The 13795-nt window shown below is 36.7% G+C and overlaps 2 protein-coding genes across 3 annotated transcripts in view; both read left to right on the top strand.

Annotated features, from left to right (window-relative positions):
* The window catches only part of ddr2a (discoidin domain receptor tyrosine kinase 2a), a 40324-nt gene extending 37812 nt beyond the window's left edge, over window positions 1-2512 (top strand). Inside the window, exons 16-17 of the mRNA XM_066664196.1 lie at window positions 1-150; window positions 430-2512. Of these exons, the coding sequence (XP_066520293.1) occupies window positions 1-150; window positions 430-561 (282 nt within the window). The 3' untranslated portion in view covers window positions 562-2512. The remainder of the gene's footprint in view (window positions 151-429) is intronic.
* A 663-nt stretch (window positions 2513-3175) lies between these two features.
* hsd17b7 (hydroxysteroid (17-beta) dehydrogenase 7) lies at window positions 3176-11707 on the top strand. Of its 2 annotated transcripts, XM_066666243.1 has the most exons (9): window positions 3176-3272; window positions 4210-4413; window positions 4542-4634; window positions 4781-4895; window positions 6497-6691; window positions 8130-8234; window positions 8351-8407; window positions 8636-8734; window positions 11188-11707. In XM_066666243.1, exons 1-9 carry the CDS (start codon window positions 3220-3222, stop codon window positions 11293-11295), a joined length of 1029 nt encoding a protein of 342 aa, XP_066522340.1. In that variant the 5' UTR covers window positions 3176-3219; the 3' UTR covers window positions 11296-11707. The 2 variants fall into 2 exon arrangements, with proteins under 2 accessions (XP_066522340.1, XP_066522341.1); XM_066666244.1 differs by lacking the exons at window positions 8130-8234; window positions 8351-8407; window positions 8636-8734; window positions 11188-11707 and having other exon boundaries at window positions 4807-4895; window positions 6497-6635.
* The last annotated feature ends 2088 nt before the right edge of the window (window positions 11708-13795 follow it).

The raw sequence follows: 13795 nt of genomic DNA on the forward strand, positions 1-13795 counted from the left end.
GGTAAATTTACCACAGCCAGTGATGTGTGGGCATTCGGTGTGACTCTCTGGGAGACACTGACATTCTGCAAAGAGCAGCCCTACTCACAGCTCTCAGATGAGCAGGTCATTGAAAACACAGGGGAGTTCTTCCGGGACCAGAGGCGACAGGTAGACTAAATTTGTGGAAAAATAGATAAAGATTTTGAAGGAAAGCTTATTCTTATCAAATCATGAGTGGCACGTCCAAAAACCAAAGAGCAGTTGCAAAACAAGAGCCAGATTTATAACGAAGTGATACCTTGTGTAACCTTTAAGCAAATCTTTAAGAACCCTTTAAGAAAATGTGTAACCTTTAAGCAAATCCTAACCCTTAAGCAATATATAAGCAAATATAGGCTTTTTTTTAAATATCAAGCTCTCACCAGTGCTTGCTTTTTCCATGTTTAGATCTACTTGCCGCAGCCACCCATGTGTCCAGACCCCATCTACAAGCTCATGTTGAGTTGCTGGCACAGGAATGCCAAAGAGAGACCATCTTTCCAGGAAATCCATCGAATACTGCTGGAGTGCAAGCCTTAGTGCCTGCTCCTTTACTAACCCCAGCACTGCCAGAGACACTTTAATGTGCCCACTGGACTCCAGACAACTATACACCACACACACACTACCACACACCTCCTTCTGCAGTCTCTCAGAAAAGGTTTTCAGAGTTGTTCTGTGTTGTTTTTCACAAATGAAGAAAGTAAAGACGAAGTGAATTACATCATATACAAAAACATATTCATCATACTGGATGCACAAGTCTGTTCGGCACAAGTTAGAAGACAGGGAGGCTGAAGAAAATGTAGCAGTGAGTTCAGGCACTTTTTAAATGGATAAATAACTTTGTATTTAAAAAAAAAAACATTTTGTTTATTACATTTTGTTTATTACATTTGTTAACTCCCAAAAAATATCCCTAGCAATACAATAGTGAAATATTACTGAAGCTATTTACAGTTGCAAATGTTGTCTTTTCCAAAGGGTTAAATTAGAGGACAGCTTGAATGTAAATAAGAGTTTCAGTTAGATTTTTTTCTATAATCCAGATTTTTGTGCATTTTTTATTTCTACTTACATTGTTTTAACATTTGTCTCTTATTTTTATCCTCATTCATGCTGGTTTAATTTTTTTTTAGCAAACATGACCACTTTCACATAAGTGGATTAAGCCCAAGCGTGCATGAAACTCAACATGTCAAATTTAAAAAAAAAAAAAAAGAAAATTGTTTTAAACATATCAATAGGGCACTTTTTAAAAGGGAATTCTTCTGAGTTTTTTTTTTTTTTTTCAAACTTTCAGTTCTGTAAATCATTTTGAGTGGTTTGATGTGAGATGGTTTGGATTTCAGTGGTTTTATTGCAGAGAAACTTAATGATTCAAGTTCTTTTGATGTGGTGTTGTTAAGAACCATGGATCTCTATAACTATAACAGAACAGTTTTTTCTACCCAAAATGACCAGGGAATTACATTTTTCTTAGTTTTTATATGTAGTATCTATAAAGGAAATACAATGGTCAATCAAAAACATACAAATGTTTATGACATTTTACATTTATTTTTGACAGTTTAACTATAGAGAAATTTTGAAAATCACTGTAATTCCTCTTTAATGGTTGAAACTAGATGACTTTGCAGGATCAACAGCAGTTTGATCATTCTAAATATTGTGTTAATATTTTGTATGTATGTCTTCTATTTTTTTTTTCATCCTACTGCATGTGAGAACATTTAATGTTTTCACTTGTTATTTCATTACCATTTTCCAGTGCTTCGCTTTCTTCTTAGGTTTTCTTCACACAAGTATGCACAGTTTGAAAATGAATTCTGTTCTCAACAGTTGTAATAGGGATTATGTGTATGTTAAGTTAAATGAAGATCAGTGTAAACAATTGTCAGTATTTAAATCAGCTTCATTTGTTTTGTTTTTAAGTGTATAATTTGCAGTATCTTTTGTTCAGACTTTCATCCCCAGCTTATGTGTTATTGTTGTATGTTGTATTTCATCAAATTGAACACTACACACTATGCATAGCAAGTAATACCAAAATCATGATATTCAAGGCCAAGATAAGCTGTTTTGCCTTTCTAATAACTTTAACGTACACATTTTTGGTTTAAAGTCTTTTAGAGCATCTCTTTGGATAACTAGTAGGTTATTGACCATTAAATTGGACTAGGAATAGTAAAACTACAGGATGGGATATGGGATGCTAGAAGTGCAAAATAAGTGTGCTTACTGTATAATGGCTTTAATAGGTATGTTGTTGTGATGATCAGTGATAGTTGTATTATTGCAGGTTGCAATATTTTGACGGTCTCTGGTGCTATTGGTGAGATTTCTTGCATTTAAAATAACACAAATGTAACAAGCAATTTCTCTGTTCAAGTCTTCAAGTCTCTTTATGGTGAACATCCTCATGACTCATATAAACTTTGCCCCATATTTTGTTACACTTTGTTTGTAAATTAGTAGTTATTTAATTGAATAAAGCATGTCCTTGTATGTCAAACTTCACAATAAGGACTTAATTTTTGTTTGTTAAAGCCTAAAACACTTTACTATTGCAGTTGGTTGAATATATTTGCTGGTTACATCAAATTTAAACAACCTCATGAAAGTTAACATATATTCTTAAACAGCATATTCTTCTTCGTCCTGTGATTCCAAGTTTCCCCTGTCCATTTTGAAATTTGCTTTGAAATTTTTGTTTCCTTTAATTCTTATTCCTCCTATAAGGTAAGTGTATATACATGGTAAGAAAACATTTATTTTACAATTCGCCCTGCTCTAAAAGTATGGATTTCACATAGAAAAGTCTTTCAGGTTGGTTTTCTACATCCAAATATACAGGTATTATGGTCTTTTGATGATAAAGTATACTCATTTCAATCTCTGTAATAAATGTTTTCTTACATTTCTCACTATTAGACAATTCGTAATGTATTGACTGGGGTTATGGAACGAGTGGCTGTAAAGTGAAATAAAAGTGAAGTGAAGCTGGTATTGGCTGACTGTGCCCTCCTCTTTCCCCTCTCCAACACTGGCCTGACTGAAGGAGAAACGCTATTGAACAATGTAGCAACTACGTCATACTATGGGACGATTTCATTGGCAGATAACGTTATGTCATCCAATCACACCACGGAGGGCTGGGCCTGAGCCGCAGTGCATAGCTCAGGGCTGTGAGCCGGGATGAAGCTAGAGTCGGGAATGGAGAGAGTGGTGCTCGTGACTGGAGCAAACAGGTAACACGGTGTGATTTCACTTCTCTTTGTTTAATCTGTCTAATACTGACTTCTGGCAAGTTACGTCTGTCCATGATCTGATCCAACATAACCTCACACATGTTAAGGTGAACATATCTCCATTTAAACAGTTTAACATCAACAAAAATAGTCTGTTAACATTATAGGGTTAACGTTACTTATTAAACCAGCGACTAACCAGCATGAGAGGTCGCGCTTCACAGTAATCTCATCATCGGTATCTCTTTCGTTAGCCACGATGGGAATACGTGTTTAATGTTACTTTTTAAATGACCGGTGATCAAAACAGTGTTATGCAAGGCAGATTATTTTATACAAAATCAGATAACATAGAGTAAAGTACATTTGATCTGTTTGACAAAAATTGAATGACTAACATTCGTGATAAACAATAATAACAATAAATGTTATTAATTTTGAATATCGTTGCCAAACAAACACCCATCTATATATTTTGTTTTTTGTCGTATAATATGAAAATATCATGTTAGTATCTGATAGAGAAATGTAATCCTTATAGGTTTTTAATTCTTTATTAAATGACCACAGTGCTGATTTGCTGTAGCACATCTAATCAAATGTCACTTTAATGTTAGTATTAAAATGTACTTAGTTATTAAAAAACTTTTTAGGTTCAGCCACATGTGCACAATTCCAAATTATGTAAACGAACCCTAAAGGGAACTGAATTATAGACCATGAAATACAACCCAGTTAGAATCAGTGCAACAAATTTTTCACTGAAAAAAAAATCATAAATATGATAGCAACAGACCCATGTTTTTTACCCTTACACTTACAGAACTAAATCTGATTATTAATAACATTTTCGTACACTCTTGACATATCTGCTCCATAATTCAAAATCTGCTCCATAATTCATGTCTTCTGTGTGTATGTGTGTGTGTGTGGGCAGTGGCATTGGTTTGGCCCTCTGTGAGCGCCTCCTGAGCCACGATGCACAGTTGCAGTTGTGTCTGGCCTGTAGAAATGGACAGAGGGCCGAAGCTGCCCGTCAGGTCCTGCTGGTCTCTCACCCTCAGGCCCACATTTCCCTCGTCCAGCTAGATGTTGGAAGCATGCGCTCTGTCCTCAGGGCTGCCAAGGAGGTCAGAGACAGGTGAAGTTAATCCCACTGGTGTCCTAGCAGTACAATATCAAATTAACCAATGGGGACATCAAAGCATCCCAAAATATGTTTAAGCCATTCTGTCCTATTATGAAATTAGTGCTTATTATTTTGAACAGGTACAACAGGCTGGACTTCCTTTACCTCAATGCTGGAATCATGCCTAATCCACAGGTGGATCTCAAAGCTTTTTACAAAGGCTTATTTTCCAGGTAGAGGTTTTCTTTTCTTTCTATATATAAAATTTGTCTTCTGTGTACAGTACCACATACAAATGTCAAGCTTGTATTACTGCACATAACTACATTTTGCAGAAAATGATCCACTTTTCACTTTGCTTGATATGTTTTATTTACAGTAAGGCAATCCACATGTTTTCGACAGGCGAGGGTCTCTTGACCCAGAAAGATGCGGTCACTTCTGATGGACTACAACAAGTGTTTGCTACAAATCTCTTTGGTCACTTTTTACTGGTGTGTATTGATCCCAAGAAATTATCTCAAACACTGCCTTGTTCAAATGGTTTTTCGATGTTGAATATGTTTTTATGTCTGTTTCGTAGTCTTCTGGTTGAAGCAGATTTACAAAGCTGTCCCATTCCAGGTGGCTTTTTTTTTTTGCTGGAAACGTACTGTGTCTCAGATGAACATTAAATTTGCAGTAGATGTGATGGATCAAAGCCTCTAGGACAGAAGTATCAGTTTTCTGCTCTTGCAGCAGAACAGTGAGCAGACCTTAAAAGTTTCTGTTTTAGTTTGTCTTTTCATCTTATCCACACTCCCACTTTGTTCTGTTTTATTAGAAATACATCATCCAGACATAGGTCCAAAAATTTTAAACTATTTTAGCTTTTAAAATAAATAAATAAATAAATAAATGACATCATCTCTGTTGCTTTGCACAAACCAGTTAATAAGAAAGATGTTACAGTCTTAAAATATATTTGACAAAAACCACAAACACCTAACAAAATTGCTACCTTGGGAATACTGGCAAGGCCCATTGATATTTATTTTTGTGGTGTAAGCACTTGTCAGTACTGGCTAATTAATGAGTTGAAGGACCCTGTTTCTTTCTGCCATTTAAACCTTGGGTTGAAATATATTCAATATATGATATTATGATATAAAATTGAGCGTTATAAGAGCTATCACTCAATATATATGAACGTATTATATATTTTTTATACTTATTTGAGAAATAAGGGTGGAAATCGATTGCTTAAAACATTTTATAAGAACCTGGGTGGGTAGGGTACTGTACAAACCCCATTTCCAGAAACAATGGGACACTGCAAAATTTAAATAAAAACAGAATGAAATAATATACAGATAATGTAGATCCTATATTATAGTAAAAAGAAAATATTTCAAATGTTGAAACTGAAAAAGTGTATAATTTTGTGGAAAATATATATGCCTATTTCATTTAATGCTATCGTCATGTTCCAAAGAAATTAGAAATTTTTCTCAACAAAAAATAGTAAGAACCCAGGGATATCTTCATCTACAGTAAGTAATCTTACTGTAAAAATTTTAAAAGTTTCAGAGAATCGAGAAAAAATTAAATCTAAATGCAATGGGCAAGGCCCAAAACCAATAAGAGCTGGCTTTTATATTCATTCATTCATTCATTATCTGTAACCGCTTATCCAGTTCAGGGTCATGGTGGGTCAGGAGCCTACCCAGAATAATTGAGCGCAAGGCGGGATCATACCCTGGAGGGGGCGTCAGTCCTTCACGGGGCAACACACACACATACATTCACTCACACCTGCGGACACTTTTGAGTCACCAATCCACCTACCAACGTGTTTTTGGACTGTGGGAGGAAACCGGAGCACCCGGAGGAAACCCACGCGGACACGAGGAGAACACAGCAAACTCCTCACAGACAATCACTCGGAGCAGGACTAGAACCTACAACCTCCAGGTCCCTGGAGCTGTGTGACTGAGACACTACCTGCTTTTATCATATTTTTTATCATCATTCTTGAACATTGGAAATTCTTGGGGATATTTCTTTCTCTGACAAAAAACTTTACTGATACCTCTGGGTGTCTGTCTTACTGCAGGTGCGGGAACTGGAGCCCATGTTGTGTCGTCCAAACAGCAGCTCTCAGATCATCTGGACATCATCAAGTAATGCCTACCGCTCAGCTTTTAGCCTAGATGACCCACAGCACAAACATGGCAAAGAGCCTTACAGTTCATCTAAATACGCCTCAGACCTGCTCAGCGTGGAACTCAACCGCCGACACAACAGCCAGGTGATAACAGAGTCACTCAGAATACATTTAGGTTGGGAAGTTTAGCAAAGATACAAAATCATAAATTATTAACATTTTCATGTTATTGATAAATTATATATACCATTAAAATAAAAATGTCATAATGGGCTGACATTCAAAGCTACATATTACTGTGCAGTTCATAGAGTTACTACATGGTTATTATTGTTTACTCTTAATAAATTGATGTTCATTCTCAATTTATTCTTGTAAAAGTATTAACAGTTTAGACTGGTAATTATAAAAGTGCAGCATGATAATGATAAAATAATATTATTTTGTCACACCAGTGTCACAAGTTGGAAAATATAAACCAGCAAGTTTTTAAATTGTGCGGGTGTAAAATCCCCTCCTGCAAGCCCAAATATGAAACTCATGAGCTTAGAGAGAGGAATTGTGAGCGCACTGATCATAATCTCACCCACAAAATGTACTTTTTAAAATTCTATAATGGTTTTTGCCCTCTTGATATTAAAGTTTCCATTGCACTCTAAGCTGTTTACCCTTTCTGCGCTTGAGAGGATTTTCCATGTTCGTGTTTTGAAATAAGCGGGAGTTTGGCCGTTTTGGGGTGGGTCAGGGACGTTTCTCTCAGTGAATGCTATTGGCTGATTTCTCCTGATTCTGTGATTGTCACTCTATATGTCCCACCTACTGAAAGAAACCTACAGAAAAACAAACATGGAGGACATGTACCTTGGTTATTTGAGTTTTGTTTTGAAATGGCGAAAATGGAAAGTAGGAGGAGGTGTCCCGCAATATCTCTATACTGAGAGCTGGCCAAGTAAACCAAGTAAACTTTGTAGTGTATAGGAGTCAACTATGGAATGAATCGACTCTTTGCGCATATGGCAGATAATTCAGAGAGTCAAACCTCAGAGTAGACTCATTCTCACTTCTCTAACACCTTCTTGCAGCAAACATCATTTCCACATATGTTTCACATATTACACTGTAATTATTGGATTATGATTCTGTCTCAACTGTTTATCTATGGCTCACTGTTCTTGGAAAAACAGCAGCTCTGTGAACTGTGGAAGTCTTCTCCTAATAGGTGGGGCATATACAGTCTTTGAGGCTGGCAGTCACAGAACCAGGAGACATCAGCCAATAGCATTTACTGAGAAAAACTGCCCTGACCCCACCCCCAAACTGTCAGCAACTCTCCCATTTCAAAATACAAGAAGCGCAGAAAGTGCAAGATTGATCAGTGTTTGGTTTGACAGCGAGATTATGATCAGTCCACATTCCCCTCTCTGTGCTCACAAGTTTCACATATGTGCTTTTGAGAGGGATATTTACACATGTGAAATAAACTTGCAGATTTAGATTTTCAACCTGGTGTTTTTGTGCCCTCTACTTTTGACATTGATGTAACCGCATACAATTTTGATCATCCTAACGCTCTGTCCTTTAGGGTTTATATTCATCAGTGATTTGTCCTGGATTGGTAATGACTAACCTCACCTATGGCATCCTACCCTCCTTCTTCTGGACACTTATCATGCCCATAATGTGGCTAGTAAGTTAGCACATTCTTTAAATTATAGATCTTTTGGTTTAATACATATATTTTTTAAGTCCATTTTGATATCAACAAATAATACTTGTATTTTTTCAATTATTCTCATTTTCCAGATAAGAATATTCACCAACACATTTACCCTCACGCCTTATAATGGAGCTGAAGCTTTGGTATGCCCCAAACAGTTTCAGATGCTTTCTAATTCTAATAAATTATTTAGCCCTCATTATGGATCTTTCTCCTTCCTTACATCTTTCCTTGAATATTTATAACTATTTCTATGGGTGAGGCATGCTGTACCTCTATTTATGAAGACATACATGATAAGTAATCCTTAATGGGAAAAAAACTGCGATGCTGCATCAAGGTCACTATATATCTGTGGTTTTGTTTTCCAGTTTTGGCTGTTCAAGCAGAAACCTGAGGCACTGGATCCAATGGCCAAATACCACAGTTTAACCTCTGGGCTGGGAAACAATTATACCTTGCCTCACAAGGTCAGAGCATGCAGTAGATCTTTCTTTTAGCCTCAAGTCAAATCTATTCATTGTTCTTTTTAGCCTTAATTTCATTGATTCATTGGATTTTTAAAAATATATTTTAAATTAGATGTCTACCGCCCACTCCAAAAAGCTGGGACTGAGTCATGTTTACCACCGTTACAACACGTTTCCTTATAATTTCCTTACAATTTTTAATAGTTTGGGAACTGAAGAAACACAAGGAAACATGCATTTTTTTGTTATTGTTTAACATAAAACAAATTGTGGTCTTCTGCATTAAACTCACACACACAAACACAAACACACCTGGAGAGGTGGGCACTGAGGAGCAGTTGGGGGTTTATGTGGATTGAGGGAGATGGATAGTGCTGTTCCTTCACTCTCCCTGCCCCCAATTTTACAGTCATGGGGTTCAAACCAGAGACTTTCTAGTCTTGAGTCCTGGGTGTGCTTTTTTAACCATTAGTCCATAGCTGCCCCAGATACAAGTTGTTGCAGTTTTGGATTTCTTTGCCCATTCTGACTTGATACAACACTTAAGCAACAGTCTGTAATCGCCATAGCTTATCCTTCTCTTCAAAATGCACAATAAGCTTGACACTGCAGGCAAGTCTCAGTCTGTGTCTACAAAGCCACACTGTTGTACCATGTGCAAAATGGTCTTGCTGAAATAACCATGAATTTCCCAGGAAAAATGTTGTCTTAATGGCAGCATTAATCCTAACAAACCCCATTCACAGGTTCCCATAAATTTAAGTTGGTTGCAGTCCCAAACCATGACGGACTTTTACTTTTGTATCTTTCAATTAAGACTGTGTCGTTGAGGAGTTGGTGTGTTCTCCCCGTGTCCGTGTGGGTTTCCTCCGGGTGCTCCGGTTTCCTCCCGCAGTCCAAAAACACACGTTGGAAGGTGGATTGGCGACTCAAAAGTGTCAATAGATGTGAGTGAATGTGTGTGTGTGTGTGTGTTGCCCTGCGAAGGACTGGCGCCCCCTCCAGGGTGCTGTGCACCCAATGATTCCGGGCAGGCTCCAGACCCACTGAGATCCTGAACAGGATAAGCAGTTACAGACAATGAATGAATGAATGAATGAATGAACTAAGACTGTCTGGATGGTCAAATTTGTCATTGGCCAAGAGAATTCAGTGTGCTGTTTTCATGACAAAATAAAACATCCGATAATCTGATATCTGATAAAAGCATGTTTCCACTGTTGTTCACTGAGATAAGCTTGGGCCCAGAGACCTTGGCAGCATTTCTTGATGTATGGAATGGATAGAGGGTGGCACGGTGGCACAGCAGGTAGTGTCGCAGTCACACATCTCCAGGGACCTGGAGGTTGTGGGTTCGATTCCCGCTCCGGGTGACTGTCTGTGAGGAGTTGGTGTGTACTCCCTGTGTCCGCGTTTCCTCCCACAGGCCAAAAACACATGTTGGTACTCAAAAAGTGTGTGTCTGTGTTGCCCTGTGAAGGACTGGCGCCCCGTCCATGGTGTATTCCCGCCTTGCGCCCAATGATTCTAGGTAGGCTCTGGACCCACTGCGACCCTGAACTGGATAAGTGGTTACAGATAATGAATGAATGGAATGGGTAGAGTTTCAGGTTGTATTTCTTGGTGGGCTATGTTAAGTCACATTGGTTTTCTGAGGAACTCCCAAGCCTATTTGGCTATATTAATCACAGTAGCATGATGGTTCCTCATGCAATGCTATCTGAGGACTCAAGGTTTTGCACATTCAGCGGTTCTGTCCAGCCTTGCCCTAAACTGACCTGTATTTTTCTCACAATCATTTTACAATATTGTATACTGTTGATTGTGAAATAACTAAATTCTTTGCAATCTTACACTGAGAAACATTCTTCTTGTATGGTTTGACAAATCTTTCATGAAGTTTGCCACAAAGTTGTGAGCCATAACCCCTCTTTCGGCTGATTTATGCTTCTGGGTCAAATCAGTGCTGAATGAGTGTATGTTGTAGCCTGTGCAAGAGGCTGCTGAAGCATAAATGGTGTTTTTGCCCCTTTTACCTTTTATATTCACTTTATTATTTTGAATGTTAAAATGTTGTAATATGAATGTTCTATACATTTTTTTTCACCGCAACCCTGAAATGGAGAAGCGGAAAAGAAAATGTATGTATGTATGTATGTATACATTTTTTTACTCAGATAATGCATGTTCCAGCTTATGTCAGAGAGTTGCAGGCTTCAAAATATGGGTAATAGTTGGTCTATGAAAATATTTAAAAAATTTTATAAAAATTGTTCAAGATAATAAAAAATTCACAGATTTTTGTTTTGATAGCATTTTACAAAACGTTCCGGAAATTATGTTTATAAATTGCAATCGTTATATTAATGGCTCAGGGAAATTACAGTGCTATTATTTATGCTGTATCTAATTTGATGTTTGACAGTCTTGTCATTTTGTTTGTGTAAATTTAGATGGATGTGAATCACACCATGGCAGAGGCACTCTATGAGAAATTACTTGCGCTGGAGGACACAGTTCGGAAGAAACTGCAAAAGGAGGATCATGGATCTAAAGCATAAATCACAAAATAGAGGGTGTGGAAGAGATCATTAAATAATTTGCATTATAGTAACCCTCTGATCATTTAAACTTGTTTCAAAAGTTGTTTTGAATGTGAGAGGGAGAGTCTTGAATATATCTAAAACTGAAAAGCCTTTTTAGCCTTTTAAATTGTTTAAATGTTCACAACAATGTTCCTGGGTAATAAATTAACCCAAAAAGCTATATCAAAGTGAATCTTAAACTTAACTATGAAAATATAATAAATCTTCTTATTTTTCACCTAAAAACAGCTCCTTAAGTAATTAAATATATCTTGTATGAGAACCATGTACTGAGACTAATAGCAAGTGGTTATTACAATGTTCTAGAAAACAGCTGTTAAATATATTGCTGGAGGACACAGAATTGATTGATATCTTAGATTGTTTATACTGGTCAGTTATTCCAACTATAAAAAGCATAATCTTAACTCACTCAGGTTTCTGTGATTGTTTTGTGTTCAGTACCGGTTCCAAGGCTTCTTCTTTCAGCTGGGATAAAGACAATTATATTGACCTTTTGTGAAACATAAGCCTAAAACAGATAGAGGACAGCTACTGGACACTGCTGGGTCATCCCCTTCCAGTGATTGAAACAGTGCTCTGGTGTGCTCTTTCTTATTCCTAATCCACTCTGTGAAGGGGTGGTATTAAGCTATGTTCCTCTGAGTTTTTACTTCTTCAGAGTTGCCCATTTTTAGTTTCAGGGCTTTATGACAGTCTTTGTCTGTCAGCTTGAGCCATAAAAGCCAGACACATGTTAAAGGCAAGCATATTATTGTTAAAGGGACAAAATCGAATTGATAAATTCAAGTTTGATGCATGTTAACATATTTCCATATTCAAAATCTGCAAGCACACCATGTTTTAAAATAACTGTTTTTGTGATAAAAAACAAAACAAACAGCACATTCACACACACACACATTCTCGCCAACAGCATTTAGGTAAATCCCTTAGCCCTACCCTTCATTTTGCCTAGGTGTAGGGTGTCGCAGTTCTTGTTTGGAAATAGGGGAAGTGTCAAAGGGTATATACCCCTTGAAACAGAACTTTTTCAGGGGCACACTTCAAAAGAAGGGCTATGAATGATCACTGGCATGGTAGCCACAAATTTCAGTATTTTCTCCTATGGTAACATTGTATTATCTTAGTTTAGTACTTCATAACATGCATAAAACTCTGTTAGTAATACGCCAAAGTCATGGTAGTTAGGTAGCCATAAATGGTGAAGCAACATTACATTCTAGCACTTGAAGACTCAAACAAAAAGCTGTAGAATAAGAATCTGAAGTCCAGAAGCAACTCTCTGATATCACTACAAACTTGCAGCAAAGTACGGCTGCAGAGCTGCACTTTTTTGTTTTCTGATGACATATCAGGCTCTTGAAAATTCATTCCATTCCATAGAGGAATATTTTAGCCACTACAACTTGTAACTCAGTTACAAGGTGCAGGATAACCCTTTGAAAACAAGTGGTAGGAGTAAAATTAAGAAATGGGATTCACCATTAGTGCCATACAGTATTGTTACTGGCTCTTATCTAATTTAAGAACATTATAGCAAATTAAAGCAATTAATTACATATTGTTGCTGTCCAAAGAAAAACATGTATGTCTATTTTTGCACAATTTTTTTTACTAAATCATTTCAACATAACAGCTGTCTTTGTATAAGGTGTGGTGTATGGACCAACAGAAATGCTCCAAATTATTTTTACACTGACATCTATTAAAAGTTAAGGATTTCGTTTTATAAAGTTTGGAGATGCATTTTTTCCTTAGACAGCAATATAATATTATATATAATATTCTGTAAATAACACAAATATAAATATAAAATCCCATTGGCTCTGAATATTACTACAGACATCACAGTCTTCAAAGTGAATGTAATAAGTGGATTTCCAGTAAAAAAAAGCTTGTCCTCGATTTGACATGTGTGATATGACTAAAGAAATAACATAATTCTCTGTGAACATTTCTGTGAGGGACATTAAAGTGAGAGAAATGTAATGGTACTGTTCTTTATATTTATGTTTTTTATATACAGTCACATAGCACAATGCTAGAAATAATGCAGATGAAGTAAAAATATAATCCATTTGGCAGAAGCAGGATATGTATATGAGGATGTCTGCCACCTGAACAAAAACAATAAATATATATAAATTATTTATTCTAAATGATTACAGAAAATATAACAGTTAAATATTGATACCAGTAGCTGGTGTGTCTTACCTTGGAAAGTTGCCTAAAGTTTACATCTTGGGGGAAATGTTGCAGCTTACTACCAACAAAAGTGTGATTCTGATTTATTCTGCATTATATGAAGAATTAATATAACAGCTTTGAGAGGACTGGTCCAGAAACACTGGACTTCCACAAGTATGGGTCCATGTTAAATCAGCTTTGTGCTCTTCTTGTCTCCAGTCTCTGGTCCACTGTATCTCTTCAGTAAATAACTGCTCCACTGAAA

Source organism: Hoplias malabaricus, chromosome 3, assembly GCF_029633855.1.
Source record: "Hoplias malabaricus isolate fHopMal1 chromosome 3, fHopMal1.hap1, whole genome shotgun sequence".
Taxonomy (NCBI): domain Eukaryota; kingdom Metazoa; phylum Chordata; class Actinopteri; order Characiformes; family Erythrinidae; genus Hoplias; species Hoplias malabaricus.

Coding starts and splice junctions, on each gene's coding strand:
- hsd17b7 (XM_066666243.1), top strand. CDS start 3,220: ATGAAGCTAGAGTCGGGAATGGAGAGAGTGGTGCTCGTGACTGGAGCA. Junction 3,273..4,209: donor CTCGTGACTGGAGCAAACAG/GTAACACGGTGT, acceptor GTGTGTGGGCAG/TGGCATTGGTTTGGCCCTCT. Junction 8,408..8,635: donor ATAATGGAGCTGAAGCTTTG/GTATGCCCCAAA, acceptor TTTGTTTTCCAG/TTTTGGCTGTTCAAGCAGAA.